At 38.5% G+C, this 13,876-nt stretch overlaps 1 protein-coding gene across 1 annotated transcript; it reads left to right on the forward strand.

The window, feature by feature from the left end:
- Nucleotides 1–3,251: 3,251 nt before the first annotated feature.
- On the forward strand, nucleotides 3,252–10,197 carry gpr39 (G protein-coupled receptor 39). Its single transcript, XM_007261059.4, has 2 exons — nucleotides 3,252–5,033; nucleotides 6,644–10,197. The coding sequence occupies exons 1-2, from the start codon at nucleotides 4,256–4,258 to the stop codon at nucleotides 7,087–7,089; spliced, it is 1,224 nt and encodes a 407-aa protein (XP_007261121.3). The 5' UTR covers nucleotides 3,252–4,255; the 3' UTR covers nucleotides 7,090–10,197.
- Nucleotides 10,198–13,876: the final 3,679 nt, after the last annotated feature.

The following is a 13,876-nucleotide window of genomic DNA, read 5'->3' on the forward strand; positions in this document are numbered from 1 at the left end:
ATAATACTCCACTCTGAAAGAAAAAAAAAGCGAGCGCGGTTAGCGGGTAATGCTAACGCTACTCCAGCAATGCTAGCCGGGGTTAGAAGCAGGCTACAAGCCGATAATACTCCACTCTGAAAGAAAAAAAAGCGAACGCGGTTAGCGGGTAATGCTAACGCTACTCCAGCAGTGCTAGCCGGGGTTAGAAGTAGGCTACAGGCCGATAATACTCCACTCTGAAAGAAAAAAAAAAAGCGAGCGCGGATAGCGGCTAATGCTAACGCTACTCCAGCAGTGCTGGCCGGGGTTAGAAGTAGGCTACAGGCCGATAATACTCCACTCTGAAAGAAAAAAAAAGCGAGCGCGGTTAGCGGGTAATGCTAACGCTACTCCAGCAATGCTAGCCGGGGTTAGAAGCAGGCTACAAGCCGATAATACTCCACTCTGAAAGAAAAAAAAGCGAGCGCGGTTAGCGGGTAATGCTAACGCTACTCCAGCAGTGCTGGCCGGGGTTAGTAGCAGGCTACAGGAAGATGATACTCCACTCTGAAATGGAAAACGTGAGCGCGGATAGCGGCTAATGCTAACGCTACTCCAGCAATGCAAGTCGGGGTTAGAAGCAGGCTACAGGCCGATAATACTCCACTCTGAAAGAAAAAAAAGCGAGCGCGGTTAGCGGGTAATGCTAACGCTACTCCAGCAGTTTTAGCCGGGGTTAGTTAAAGGCTTCAGGCCAATAATACTCCCCGTTGAACGGGAAAATAGCGGTTAGCGGCTAATGCTATTCCAGCCCCAGTGCTGGACAATAAACTGAAACCCCTGTATAGCGCTGTACTTCAGCGGAGCGGCTTTACTGCACCTTACAACCTGATTCTGGTAGAATTTATACATTAGCTGCACTGGATAAAATGCTGCACTGATGTTTTTTGGGAAAATTTAAGGATTCCAAGCGCGCATTTTAGTGTGAAAAATACAGTATACAGTTCAATACTTCAGCATGGCTCTCCCCAACCTGCTGTATTCATTATGAACATTTGTTTGTCAAACACGCTGTAAGCTCTCTTCATCTCTTCAATTGGAAACCCCCCGTACTGCCTGTACAAACTGCACAGGAGCTTATCAGTGTTTTTATAGTACTTAACGCTGTGTATGTGTGTTAGTGTTTGAAACAGGGTGATTACAATAGCAGACAAAGCAGACAATTTTACGAGGCGTTTACTCACAGGCTTCATGTTTATTACTGCTCTGCAAATGTCCATGTTCAGTTATTACCTAAATGCTAACACACGCTTCTCTGCTCGGTAAGTGCTTTAGCTGAATGAGTTTACATGCACTAACAGTCCATTTAACATTAATGAAATGTACTGAGTGAACATTTGGCTTTTTTATTATTATTATTATTGTTAAAATACAATATTCTCACGTTTTCTGTCTTTGACTGTAACTGAACGGACCAGGAATTAATGGTGTTTTAGACTACAGAAAACAAGTAAATTATACAGTTCCAAGAAATAACAAATGAACCCTTAGGACTTCTCTGGATTTCCACAGAGTTCACTAATGCAAGAAGATTGGTGTTTTGTCCTGACCATAACCATATCAAGATAGTATGGCATGGCCTGAAAAGGACTGTGAATGCAAGGCATGCCAGAAATATTGATTAACAAAACGAAAAAAAAAAAACATTTGATTCTGAGCATTGTGCAAATAAAATGTTTAGCTATAGAAAACATTTGGTAGAGGTGATTGCTGCTAAAGTGGGATCTAGAGGTTCAATTCAGGGCTTCAATTACTTTTTTCTTTCTTGCACTGTGGGTGTTTACTTGATGTGCTGAGAGAAGAAATGGCTGAAAAGAGCTAATGTTTGTGTTTTATTCATTTTGTTTGAATGGCCTGTCTAAACTTGTAACTATGAAAAGGACCAGACCACATTTTTATTAATCAGCAAGAAGAGTTTGTTTCCTTTTTAAATGATTTAAATTGCATTAATGCTCCCAGGTCTGGTTGAGCACCTTTCCTGGACAGTATAGACAGTTCAGATGCAGTGAATGAGCTGGTGTAATGCTTTTGTTCATTTACGGTGGTGTAAAAAAATGTGTTTGCCCCCTTTATGGTTTAAATTAGTCTAAGACATCACATGTAAACCAACATCAAAACCTACATGGCCCTGTGTTAAAAAAAGTGTTTAGCCCCTAAACGTAATATTTATTACACACACACACCTATTTTAAGGGTTTATTTTTTATGTTAAAGATTATGACGTATAGATAATGAATAACAAAAAGTCAGCATCTCAGAAAATTTTAATATTATTAATATTAAGACCAATACTTTATATAGTGTGGGCAGGGGCCAATTCCTGCTGGAAAATGAAATCTGTGCCTCCATAACTATTAAGTGCTGTAAAGTGTGATGGTAGAGGCTGCGCTGACATTGAACTTGACATTAAAACTGAAACTGACAAAATGGAGCAACACCAGCAGATGTCATTGAAGTTACTTCATTTCAGTAATTCAGTTCAGAATGTGAAACTCATATATTATATAGATGTTTTACACACAGGGTGATCTATTTTGAGAGTTTATTTTATTTATTGTGGATAACTATGGTTTACAGGCAATGAAAACCCAAAAATCCATGTCTCAGAAAATTATAATATTATGTAAGACCAATTGGTACTTTTGGCAGTGTGCGAAGTCCTGCTGGAAAATGAAATCCGAATATCCATAAAAGTTGTCAGCAGAGGGAAGCATGAAGTGCTGTAAGATTTTCTGGGGAAACATTTATCAAGACTTTAGACTTGATAAAATACTGTGGATCAACACTCGCAGATGACATGGCTCTCCGAACCATCACTGATTGGTGGAAACTTCACACTAGACCTCAAACAGCTTGAACTGTGTGGCTGTCCACTCTTCCTCCAGACTCTGGTCCCTTGATTTCCAAATGAAATGTAAAATGTATGGATGGTAAGTGATGGTTAGGAGGCATGTCCTCTGCTGGTGTTGGTCCACTGTGTTATATCAAGTCCAGATATAAGTCAAGTCAGAGCAGCTTCTAACAGGACAATTCATAGCACTTCATGCTTCATAAACACTAAAAATAGATTACTAGTCTCTGCCTATGTTATGGTGTCTGGTGTGTGTTCTATACTGTTTAGTATCAGACGTTCTCTGTGATGGTGTGTGGTCTGGGTTGAGCTACAGGGAAGTATGTGTACGTGGAGATAGGAGGTATATGTAATGATGTGTTACTGTAATCATTTTATTTTAGGTAGGTTTTCAGCCTCCTTAAAAAATAGTTGAAAACTAATGATATTCTGCTAGTTATTTTATAGATTTTTCACCATTGTCATTATTCAGAGATGGAAAATATGAACAGCTGAGAGAATCTTTGTTCCAGTCCAATGGATCGTTTCCTTCAGGTTGGATACGTTCAGATTGCTGCTCTTATCCTGTTTACTTTAGCCTGTTTGAGTCAGTGCAGAGTTGAACGTGGCTGGTTCTGTCCCAAGGTGGGCGGTTCTGCTTAAAACTTTGATTCATGAACTCCTGTAGAGATGTCTGGATAGTTTTAAACAATTAATGAGAGCTTTATCATGTGTGAATGTGAAGTGCCTACACAAAACCTTAGTGTGTCTGTTGTGAGGATTGTGAACTATGACATTTTGAACTTTAAAAAACGTATGCATTTGACATCGACAAGGGCTATGACACACCTCTGCTTTAGTAATAGGGCATGTGACTAATGGCTCCTCCTCCTCCAGAGGTGCTGTGATTGTGAAGTCGGGGCCAGTCCATTCTGCTTCTACCGCTTAAAACGCACACACACATACATACACACACAACCTCGCCCTCTGAGTCCAGCTGTAATCATTAACTCAGGCGCTTTCAGAGAGATAGAGAGAGAAAGAGAGGCGCTGGTGTCTTTCAGTAAGTAGCGAATCTAGAGCGAAACTGGACAGCGAAACGGATAACCTGCCAGAGGTTCCAGCAGCCCAGAGATCATGGAGGCCTTGTGATTGGGAGAAGCACATTGACTGGCAAGCCATTCTGCATTTCTGGACAAAAAGGCAGCCCCATACACCCCCAGTCCACCAGAGCACAAAGCTGTAGGACTTTAAGACGACTTTTCGTTAGACGACTCGCATGAGGATCCCAGAGGCGGTTCTATGATTAAGGTCCCAGATACCGCCGTAGTGTTCCTGGAAAGATAAGGCCAACTATCTGGACTGAAAGTCAACAGGGCGGACTTGGACTAAGAGTTAGAGAGCATGGCAGAGCGGGAGGGCGAGAAAGACTGGCACAAGCTGGAGACTTTCTTTGAGGTAAAGGTCTTCCTCACAGTGCTCTACAGTCTCATCCTGGTCTTGGGTATAGTGGGAAACAGCATCACCATCCACGTAACGCAGGTGCTGCAGAAAAATGGGTACCTACAGAAAAACGTTACCGATCACATGGTAAGCTTGGCCTGCTCAGACCTGTTGGTGCTGCTGATTGGCATGCCTGTTGAGCTCTACAGTGCAATCTGGTTCCCCTTCACTTCTGCTTCTGGGAACACCTCCTGCAAGATCTACAACTTCCTATTTGAGGCTTGCAGTTACGCCACCATCCTGAACGTGGCCACACTGAGCTTCGAGCGCTACATGGCCATCTGCCACCCGTTCCGCTACAAATCCCTGGCCAGGGCCCGAACCGCACACCTAATTATCGGTGTATGGCTCACCTCAGTCCTCGTGGCTGTGCCCCTGCTGGTGGCCACAGGAACAGAGGGCCACGTTCTGGAACCTGGAGGGGCCCCGGCCCAGAACCTGACCTTCTGCACTAACCTACAACAGTATTGGGTCATGTACCGTGCCAGCGTCTTCAGCGCTTTCATCCTCTACCTTGTGGTGTTGGGCTCTGTGGCATTTATGTGCAAGAGCATGATCACCGTCCTCAAGGCCCCCATGACCACTGTGGACACTTCTGGCAGCAGAGGGGAACTCAGGGTGCCCAAACACGAGAGCGCCAGGGTCAAAGCATCGCGCAAGCAGACCATCCTATTCCTAGGTAATAACATTTACATTACATTATAATGGGTCACTTATACAATGCTTTAAAACTGCACCAATTGAATTGTTGATTTTAATGTTTTCTCTCTTATGACCAATTACTAAATCCAAAAATAAGTAAAGCATATTTCACACGATGATTCTTAATGTTAAATATACGCTGACATGCATAAAATTATGAATAGTAAAGTATCACCAGTGTTGGATATGCATGGTGCTTGTGCATCAAACGAGTATTTCTGCCAAAGTTGTTTGTCTGTTTGAACAGACAATTCGCAGAGTTAATTTGGAATCAGCTATTATTTTTTTAACAGCAAATTAATTACACCATCAAGTTTGACTCCAACTTCCGCCGTTATCTGCCCCACCCACACGCTGCAGTTCAACCTGGCGTTCGTGAACCCGCTGCTGCTGCTGGTCATGCTGCTGGCACAGGGGCACCTGAACAACCTCGCCTGCTTCTCTGTGAGCTGCGGCATGCAGCTGCTCACCGTGGCGGGGATCAGCCCCAAGCACCAAGAACCACCACAAAACCCTTTAAGGCCACACCCACACTAGCACTGGGGCTGTGCATGTGTTACGCACAGGACTCGTGTTTGTGTATAACTTAATACATTTCTTAGTATATTAAATTAATTCCCTTCAATTTAAATTTAGTTCCCAATTAGAAATCCAGCTTGTAGTTGATTTTTTTTTGTTTTGCATCTGACACATCAAGCTTAACAAGCTTTTTATTTCGGCTTCAATTTAAGTATTCTGAAAAGAAAAGAACAGCACTCTAACAAAGCTCAGTTCCTGTTCTCATAACGGGTGTACAAAGAAGTTCTTTAAGAAACTCAGTACTTAAGGAAGTTTTTGAGCTGTTGCTTTTTTTACTCAAATGTTTTTGATAGCTACTTTCACTTCTTCTATTTAAGTCATGCAACAAAACTTCTGTATGGGTTTATATTAGAGCTGGGTGATATGGTAAAAATACTGTATCACAGTATTTAAAGACATTTTTACAATAGAAATATTTGACATACACAAAATACATAATCAGTTTAAATACTATTTAAATACTCTCATGAATAAAACAGTGATAACATTTAACATGATAACAGAAAGCTCTGAAAAAAAAATAGATCACTATAAAGAAACACACAAAATGATGTGTTTCTTTGATTTTACCAAATTGGAAACCTCTGGAATATAATCAAGGGGAAGATGGATGATCACAAGCCATCAAACCAAGCTGAGCTGCTTGAATTTGTGCACCAGGAGAAGCAGCGTGTAAGACTGGTGGAGGAGAACATGCCATAAACTTGTTTTTTTTGTGTTATTTGAGCTCTAAAAGTTCTGCATCTTTTTTGTTATTTCAGCCATTTCTCGTTTCCTGCAAACAAATGCTCTTTTTTATATAATTTGGGAGAAATGGAGTCCGTAGTTTATAGAATAAAACAACAATGTTCATTTTACTCAAACATATACCTATAAATAGCAAAACCAGAGAGACTGATTCAGAAACTGAAGAGGTTTCTTAATTTTTTTCCAGAGCTATATATTTTCTAATTGCATACCTCTGGTTTTCATGTTTGTTCACTTAGTGTGTTTGTGTGTGTCTCTCAGTGTTGATCTTGTGTGCACTCCTGGTGTGCTGGATGCCGAACCAGGCTCGACGACTGATGACCGCGGCGGCGCCTAAATCAGAGTGGTCTCGCAGTTATCTGGCGTCCTATGCAGTTCTGCACATTGTGGCAGATACCTTCTTCTACCTGAGCTCAGTGCTGAACCCACTGCTGTACAACCTGTCCTCACGACAGTTCCGCAAGGCCTTCCTGCAGACGCTGTGCTGCCGCCTGTCCATTCAGCACGTCAACAAGAGGACACTGGACAAGAGCAAAGCCTCAAACGCCTCCACCCACATACTGCGACCCCTGCTGCGCAAATCCCTGCGCCGCAATGCAGGATCCTCCAGCAGGAACACGGACTCGCCCACTACGAGTGGACAGAACAGTCCAGCAGTACAGAATCTAACAGCAACCCTACCAATTCCATCAGAGACAGAAACATGAAGCGTAACATGGTCAGGGTCATGGCACCAACTCCACTTAAACTTAGAAGGTTATAAGAATGGGACACATTCCTGTTCAATCAAATATAGTACATAAAATCAGCATATATTGATGTTGTCTCAGTGTAAAAGGCATTGAGTAGCATACATACCAGGTATAAAAACAGTATACTATAGTATAGTACTGAAACAGGTTTATTGACTGCATCAAGACAGTTGTGTTGTTTCTTTTAAATTTAAAATCATCATAGACGTCTAAATAGCGAACCCAAAGATCTGTCTAGTGAAGTTCTAGTGAAGTTGAACAATTAAGGCTTATTTATACTCATAATTCAAAACAATGCTGCACAATATGGACAGCCTTCAGTCTGTAACTCTGCATCCATTTTATCTGTATTTGTGTTCATTATCTGTGAAACTGTGTTCCAAAGGTAGGCTGCAGCTGATCGGGTGGGTCTTCCTTGGACAGTGCTATGAGAACTGCTTCTGAGTAGCCTATTGGTCACACAAATGTAACAGGCTTATAATGAGGCCTTGTGGTGATGTCACCTGAAAGGTCCTACCTTTTGCAACTGGTGAGTGAAACCTTTGAAAGGATTTGTGGTGAAAATGGTGTTTTTCACTATTTTCTGGTGCTGTTTTTTCCCTTAATAGTGTATTAATAGGGCTCTGAGTGGTCTATGATCAGGAGATCGCCGGTTTGAATCCTGCTCATGTAGCTTGCCATCAGCTACCAGAGCCCTGAGAGAGCACAATTGGCCTTGCTCTCTCTGAATGGGTAGATGGCGCTCTCTTCCCTCATCACTTCACAGGTTGATGTCGCTCAACAAAAGGCGTATGTGAGCTGATGTATCGCGACAGAGTCGCTGCGCTTTCCTCCGAATGCGCTGTGATGCTACTTGACAATGCTACATCAGCAGCAGTTTGAAAATAGGTGGTGGGTGACTTCACATGTATCGGAGAAGGCATGTGCTAGTCTTCACCCTCCTGGTGTTGAGGCATCACTAGTGATAGGGGGAGTCCTAATGAGTGGATTGGGTAATTGGTCGTGTAAATTGGGGAGGGAAAATTAATGCATGTATTAATGCACTAGGTTACCAAGCACCTGAAAACAAAATACATATGCTGCATCCTAAATTTTGCTCTTAACATACCTTGCATTTCAAGGCTGTACACTACTGTACACTGTTACATTCTGAGAGTAACCGATAAATGCTGTCTATCTGGGCTAAGCTGAGGCCTTGGGATACAGTTTGAAATCTTAAAGATACAGACAGAACAAACCACTTGGAGCTACATTTTTCCAAAAGGAAAACATGATCACTGCTGAACTGGCAGAACCTTCTAAAGAGTATTTTAGTGACCTCACCTCTGTTTCTTTATTATTTTTTTGTTGTAGTAAGTACATTATCACAACCTCCTCCTTCTTCAACATGTTTGTTTTTGTCAGGAAATTTGACTTTCTGAACTGCCCTCAAGTGGAAGTATTGCTGGATATCTGTACTAATATTAACATTAGCATAACGTTGGCAGTGATGGTTACAACGATTCAAATGGGAATTCACTTTTTTTCTTACATAAAAAAACATTGAAGAACCTTTTTAAAAAGTGTACCTACACACAATGGACATTTCCTCAGCAGATCACAGTTATAATGCACTTCATTTACAGCAACAGTTTACACTACCATACTACAATGCCAGTTTTACTGCTGCACTGAGAATTTGGGTTCATCACCTACAAACACACAGTTTAAAACACACATTGCATCAGTATAGTATAAATGCTTGATAATGATGGCGCAAGGTCTAGCAGCTTTTTTAAAGTTGAGCTCATTGCTGAGGCACCAATGTCAAGCATCGGCTAGAGGGGTGTTAAGCAAATGTCTTTCGTCAAGTTTTTCTGTATCTGTCATAAAAAATGTTCAGGTTTCTTTGTTGACTCTTGAGCAGTTGTGTACAGTATTGTTCATATTAAACAATTTATGTTACACAAAGTTTCTATTTCACATCATATTTTCTGTTTTTGGACCATTTGGCATAGTACAGGGTCTGTTTGGTCACAACCAAATAATGGTTGTACGGACAATGTACTGTTCCATAAATAATACAATAATATTAACTTTATGTTAAAAACATTCTATAATATAATAGCATAATAAAGTAATTGAATTCTTTTAACATGTTATGAACCTTTAATTATTAAGCTAGCTCCAGAACTGAAATATAAAATGTTTGTCACATAGGCCAGACACAAGACAGACACATGCAGATAGGATTTATAAATAATGAGGGACAGGCAGGGTCAATAACCATATGGGAGCAAATATAAACAACATACCAGTGAGAGTAGTCAGGCAAGCAGGGGTCATTCATGAAGTATCCAAAAACAGCAAGAGAGGAGACAGAGATGCATGAATAGGTCGGCAATAAATTAAACAATAAACTGAGCAAGGTGCACTATAAAAAAGGGTTGCCAAAAACAAAGGAAACACATCCTAGAAGAGCTAGAAAACTAACTTAAATTCTCAGCAAGGAGCAAAGCAAACTGAGGAATACATATGCAGGGGAGAGCAGGTGGAAACAATCAGTAGCTCGGAGAGCCAGAATGCTGTAGTGTCACGTGATCAGTGGAGGCGGTGAAGTCTGGTGTGTGTGCATGCTGAGAAAAGGAGTTTTGTGCAACAAGTTCAAGAGTCTGGAGCAGGCAGGCTGACACCATCTGGACTGATAAATTTTTAAATACCATTTATAAATAAAACTTAAATAATGGGCTCTCCTTATTTATAAATAAAACATAATGGGTGATATTGAGGTCAGCAAAAAGGATTGAGGGTAATGCACATATATATTATCAAAATTATTGATGTATACTAATTACTAGTACTATTATTTTGAGTATGTAGTATTTAGTACAATGTATCAAGGTGTCAGAATTGAATACACTCAATTTTGCTATGCATACTAAGAACTGATTGTGGTTGTGTTTTAAATGTGGTTTAGATGGACACTATCGTCCCATAATGCAATAAAAAAATTGAAAGAGAAGAGCTACTTTATTGTAAGAAATTTATTGTAAGACATATATAGACCTGTCACAATTCCAGCTCTAAGCTCCTCATGTGGAAGTGCTCTTTTATGATGTTTTTAAATGGCAAATAAAGGGGGTGTAAGCAACTAAGGTGTGGGAGAGTTTATAACTGAACTACGACACTTTGCTCCATGCCCATTCACACTGCTGCTTAAACACCAAATACCACTGCAGACCCTGTGCTGGGTTTAGCAGTTGCTGATTTTTTGCTGTGTAAAGACAATGAAATGTTATCACTACAGCAAGTTAAACTGGGATTTTTCAGATCCTTTTTTTTTCAGAACTGTTGATAATAGATTCCAAACATGACATGGGTATCACATGGGTAATGATTATCAAGAAATTGTGATCTGATGCAGACCTACAAGGAAATGCTGAAAGGTGGCTTTCCACACTGTTAAACGTATAAGAGACACCCCTCGTGATGGACCTTCAAGAAAAGGTTTTTAGAAGAAAATGTTTAGTAAATGTTTATTAAAGCACCTTCCAGTTTCCCACTGCAGGAACAGGGTTGGAGACCCCTGGTGTAGAGAATGTGAGGGTACTGCATTGGGCCCCCATGGAAAAGTAATGCAAGAACTGGTATACACTGTACCCAGCACTTCCAGACAGACCAGAGTCCCACCCACTAGAAGTCAAAACATAACTGCTTAGTTATTCTGTTACTTTTGTATTATGGGTGGTTAATCTGATGTGTTAGGCCTTTAGTTCTGTTCCTGAACTGGAGACAAGGCTACAGAAATGACTTTCGAAAGTCCAACATATGGGGCCTATAATACAAAATTACAATGCCATTATAATGATATTTTAATTTATATTAGTAGTCTTTAAAAATCTATTATTCATAATAATATTATTCACAATAGTCATAAGCTTTTAATGTTATATTTGACAAAGAAATGTTTCATTCTAGAGTTTTAGGAATTCTGGGACTCCACAGTCATCATGTAATACCAACTAGGCAGTCATTGTAAATTATGACTGCTCTTATTTTTAAGAGGGCATTAATAACAAATATGTTCTAGTTGTGGCACCATTAGAAGCTGCAATTTATGATGTTGTAAACATGCTTTCCAGTCTCTCAGAGACTATCAGTATGTTGTTACTAAAAGGTATTTCATTATACAGAGGACCTACTACAGTTTTACATTGTGTGAGCTAAGATTTTCACTGTTAAAATAAAAGTATTTAACTATTATTATTACTATTACTACTATGACTACTACTACTATTATACATTTTAACAGTATATGTCTTTGGTATGTCTTTTGGTATTTTCTTGCAGAAATATACTATATTTGACAGTAGTATGTCAGCATAGCAATATCCTTTTTTGTTTGCATTACATATTTTGAGGTATACCTTAAAACAGGCTTTATTGTCTAAATTATTTGTTAAATATTAAAATAAATTCTGGTTGGGGCTCTGAATCTACACTCACAATGCTTATAGGTAAACGGTGCTTCTCAAAGATAATGATATTATTATTAATAATTAATAATATAGACTATAAGAAAAGAATACACACAGGATATACATTTTTCATATGAGTAAAGTTGGTAAAGTACGTTTAATACAAACCATACTTATAAAAACATAATGTTAAATCAACGTAAATCAGTTCTGGTGCATTAGCTCGGGAAAAATGAACGTTGATTCAACATGCTTTTGCTATTTGGGTAATTATTCAATAAAAAATAACCTCTATTTCATGGTTTGTTTTGTTAAAATTAAATCTTAAATATGTTAACAGAATCATTATTGTATTACAGTGTTTTCAGTTTATATTTTAATACAATTTTGTAGAGATAAATACTGTAAATAGGAGAATTCTGCGAAACTTATTGAGGCAAAACTTTATTTTTTTTTCAAGAAAAAAACATTAGTTAGTGATTAGTTATTTCAGTGTGAAGCTACTGTGATTTTTGAAAGTCAATGTCGTCATATACGATGATGTTAATTCATTATATATATATATATTACATGTTAATTCATTATATATATATATATATATATATAATGAATTAACATCATAATGAAAAGCCAATATATATATATATATATATATATATATTGGCTTTTCATCTTACAGCAGACTGTTTAATAGTGAGCAGTGAACGCCAGGGGGCGCTCGGACCACTCAAATAAATTCACAGTACACTGTAAAGTGTGTAGGAGTAAACTATCACTCCTGCTTTTATACTGCTAGGAGTAAATTAACTGTAAATTCATGGATTTTTTGTTCTTGTTTACTGTAATTCATCCCTTTGAAAGAAAAGTTTTTCTTTACCCATTTTTTAAAAACGGACATATGTTAGTGACTTCATTTAGCTAACTTATCTAACTATAATTAATAGTTAATTATATGAATATATATAATTAATAAACTAGTAGGTAATGTTTGGTAAATTGATTAAAAAACAAGCAAGCAAGCGAGAAATCAAGTAGCTATAATGGCTCAATGGTTTTAAGGCGTCTTAATGTCTCACACGTAGCAAGTTATAAAGACAAGTAATGTTAGGTAACGTTACAGTAAAATGAAGGTTTGCTAGAAAAACAAGAAAAGAATTGATGTGTTGTGTATCCATGTAACTTAGTTAACTAGCTATCTTGTTAGATGGGTATTATGCGTGGATATATAATATCTAAAAATGACCCAAAAATATAATATTACAATATTTCAGTGTGTTTTTGCGACAACAATATTCTTGGCGATATGCCAGAACAAGAGTATACTACAGGAACAAAATATTAGTTTAACAACATATAAAATGTAACATTAACGACAAAAGTGTACCACAAAACTAAAGTGTAGCATATTTAGTGCATGTAAACGGAAAACAAACAATTAACCCAGTGGCATGTATTATATTTTAGGTAGAAACTAAATCACACCACTTTTTTAACATATATACTATATAGAAATTAATACTATTTTTTATTTTGATACACTGATTATTTGAATCAAAACAAAATTGATCTACACAATGATTTTAATAATTGAAAAACCTTGTTTTAGTAAGTTTACAATAGTAATGTAAGAATATAAATTAATACTTATTACATATTCTTGCACATATTCGTATTTTTGATTATGACCCACTTGCACGCCGTATATATATTGATATACGTTGATGCCGATATACTTACAGAGAGAGAAGACACCGTGGTATAACTTTATAACTTTAAAACTAATAAAAAACAATAAAAGTGGAAAAATGCTTAAATCATCACTTGTTTTTTCCGGCATACAGTATATACGTCAGTACGTATGGTTTGAAATTCTGGCCAAATCGGCCGATGCTTATGCTGATGCCAAAGATTCTAAAAAAATCAATTATCGGGCGATACATAATTGTATAGTATGAAATGGTGTAATAACCAAAATATGATTTAAAATTGGGTTAAACGTAAATAAATTAGTTTAAATAGCCATATTACTACAAAACACAGTGTCTTCAAGGATATGGAGTTTTTTTTATCGTGTCAGAATTTTGCAATATAACGTTAATTAGATACGATACGGCACATGCCTACTACTATAGGTAGCTTCAGTAGCTAGATGTTTCTGAATGAGGCGCTAGCTAATAGTAAGTAGCACAGAGACTGAGCTGAGCTCGCTGTGCTCCCCGCTTAGGCTGCTGGGGGCTGTTTAAGAGGCAGAGCAGGGAGGGGAGGAGGGGAGAGGGAGGGGAGAC

The sequence above is a fragment of the Astyanax mexicanus genome, chromosome 11 (assembly GCF_023375975.1).
Source record: "Astyanax mexicanus isolate ESR-SI-001 chromosome 11, AstMex3_surface, whole genome shotgun sequence".
In the NCBI taxonomy this organism is placed as follows: domain Eukaryota; kingdom Metazoa; phylum Chordata; class Actinopteri; order Characiformes; family Acestrorhamphidae; genus Astyanax; species Astyanax mexicanus.

What these genes read in the sequence shown, in the direction of transcription:
- gpr39 (XM_007261059.4), top strand. Translation starts at nt 4,256, where the DNA reads ATGGCAGAGCGGGAGGGCGAGAAAGACTGGCACAAGCTGGAGACTTTC. An exon ending in GCAGACCATCCTATTCCTAG is followed by an intron (nt 5,034 to 6,643) that starts GTAATAACATTT and finishes TGTGTCTCTCAG; the next exon opens with TGTTGATCTTGTGTGCACTC.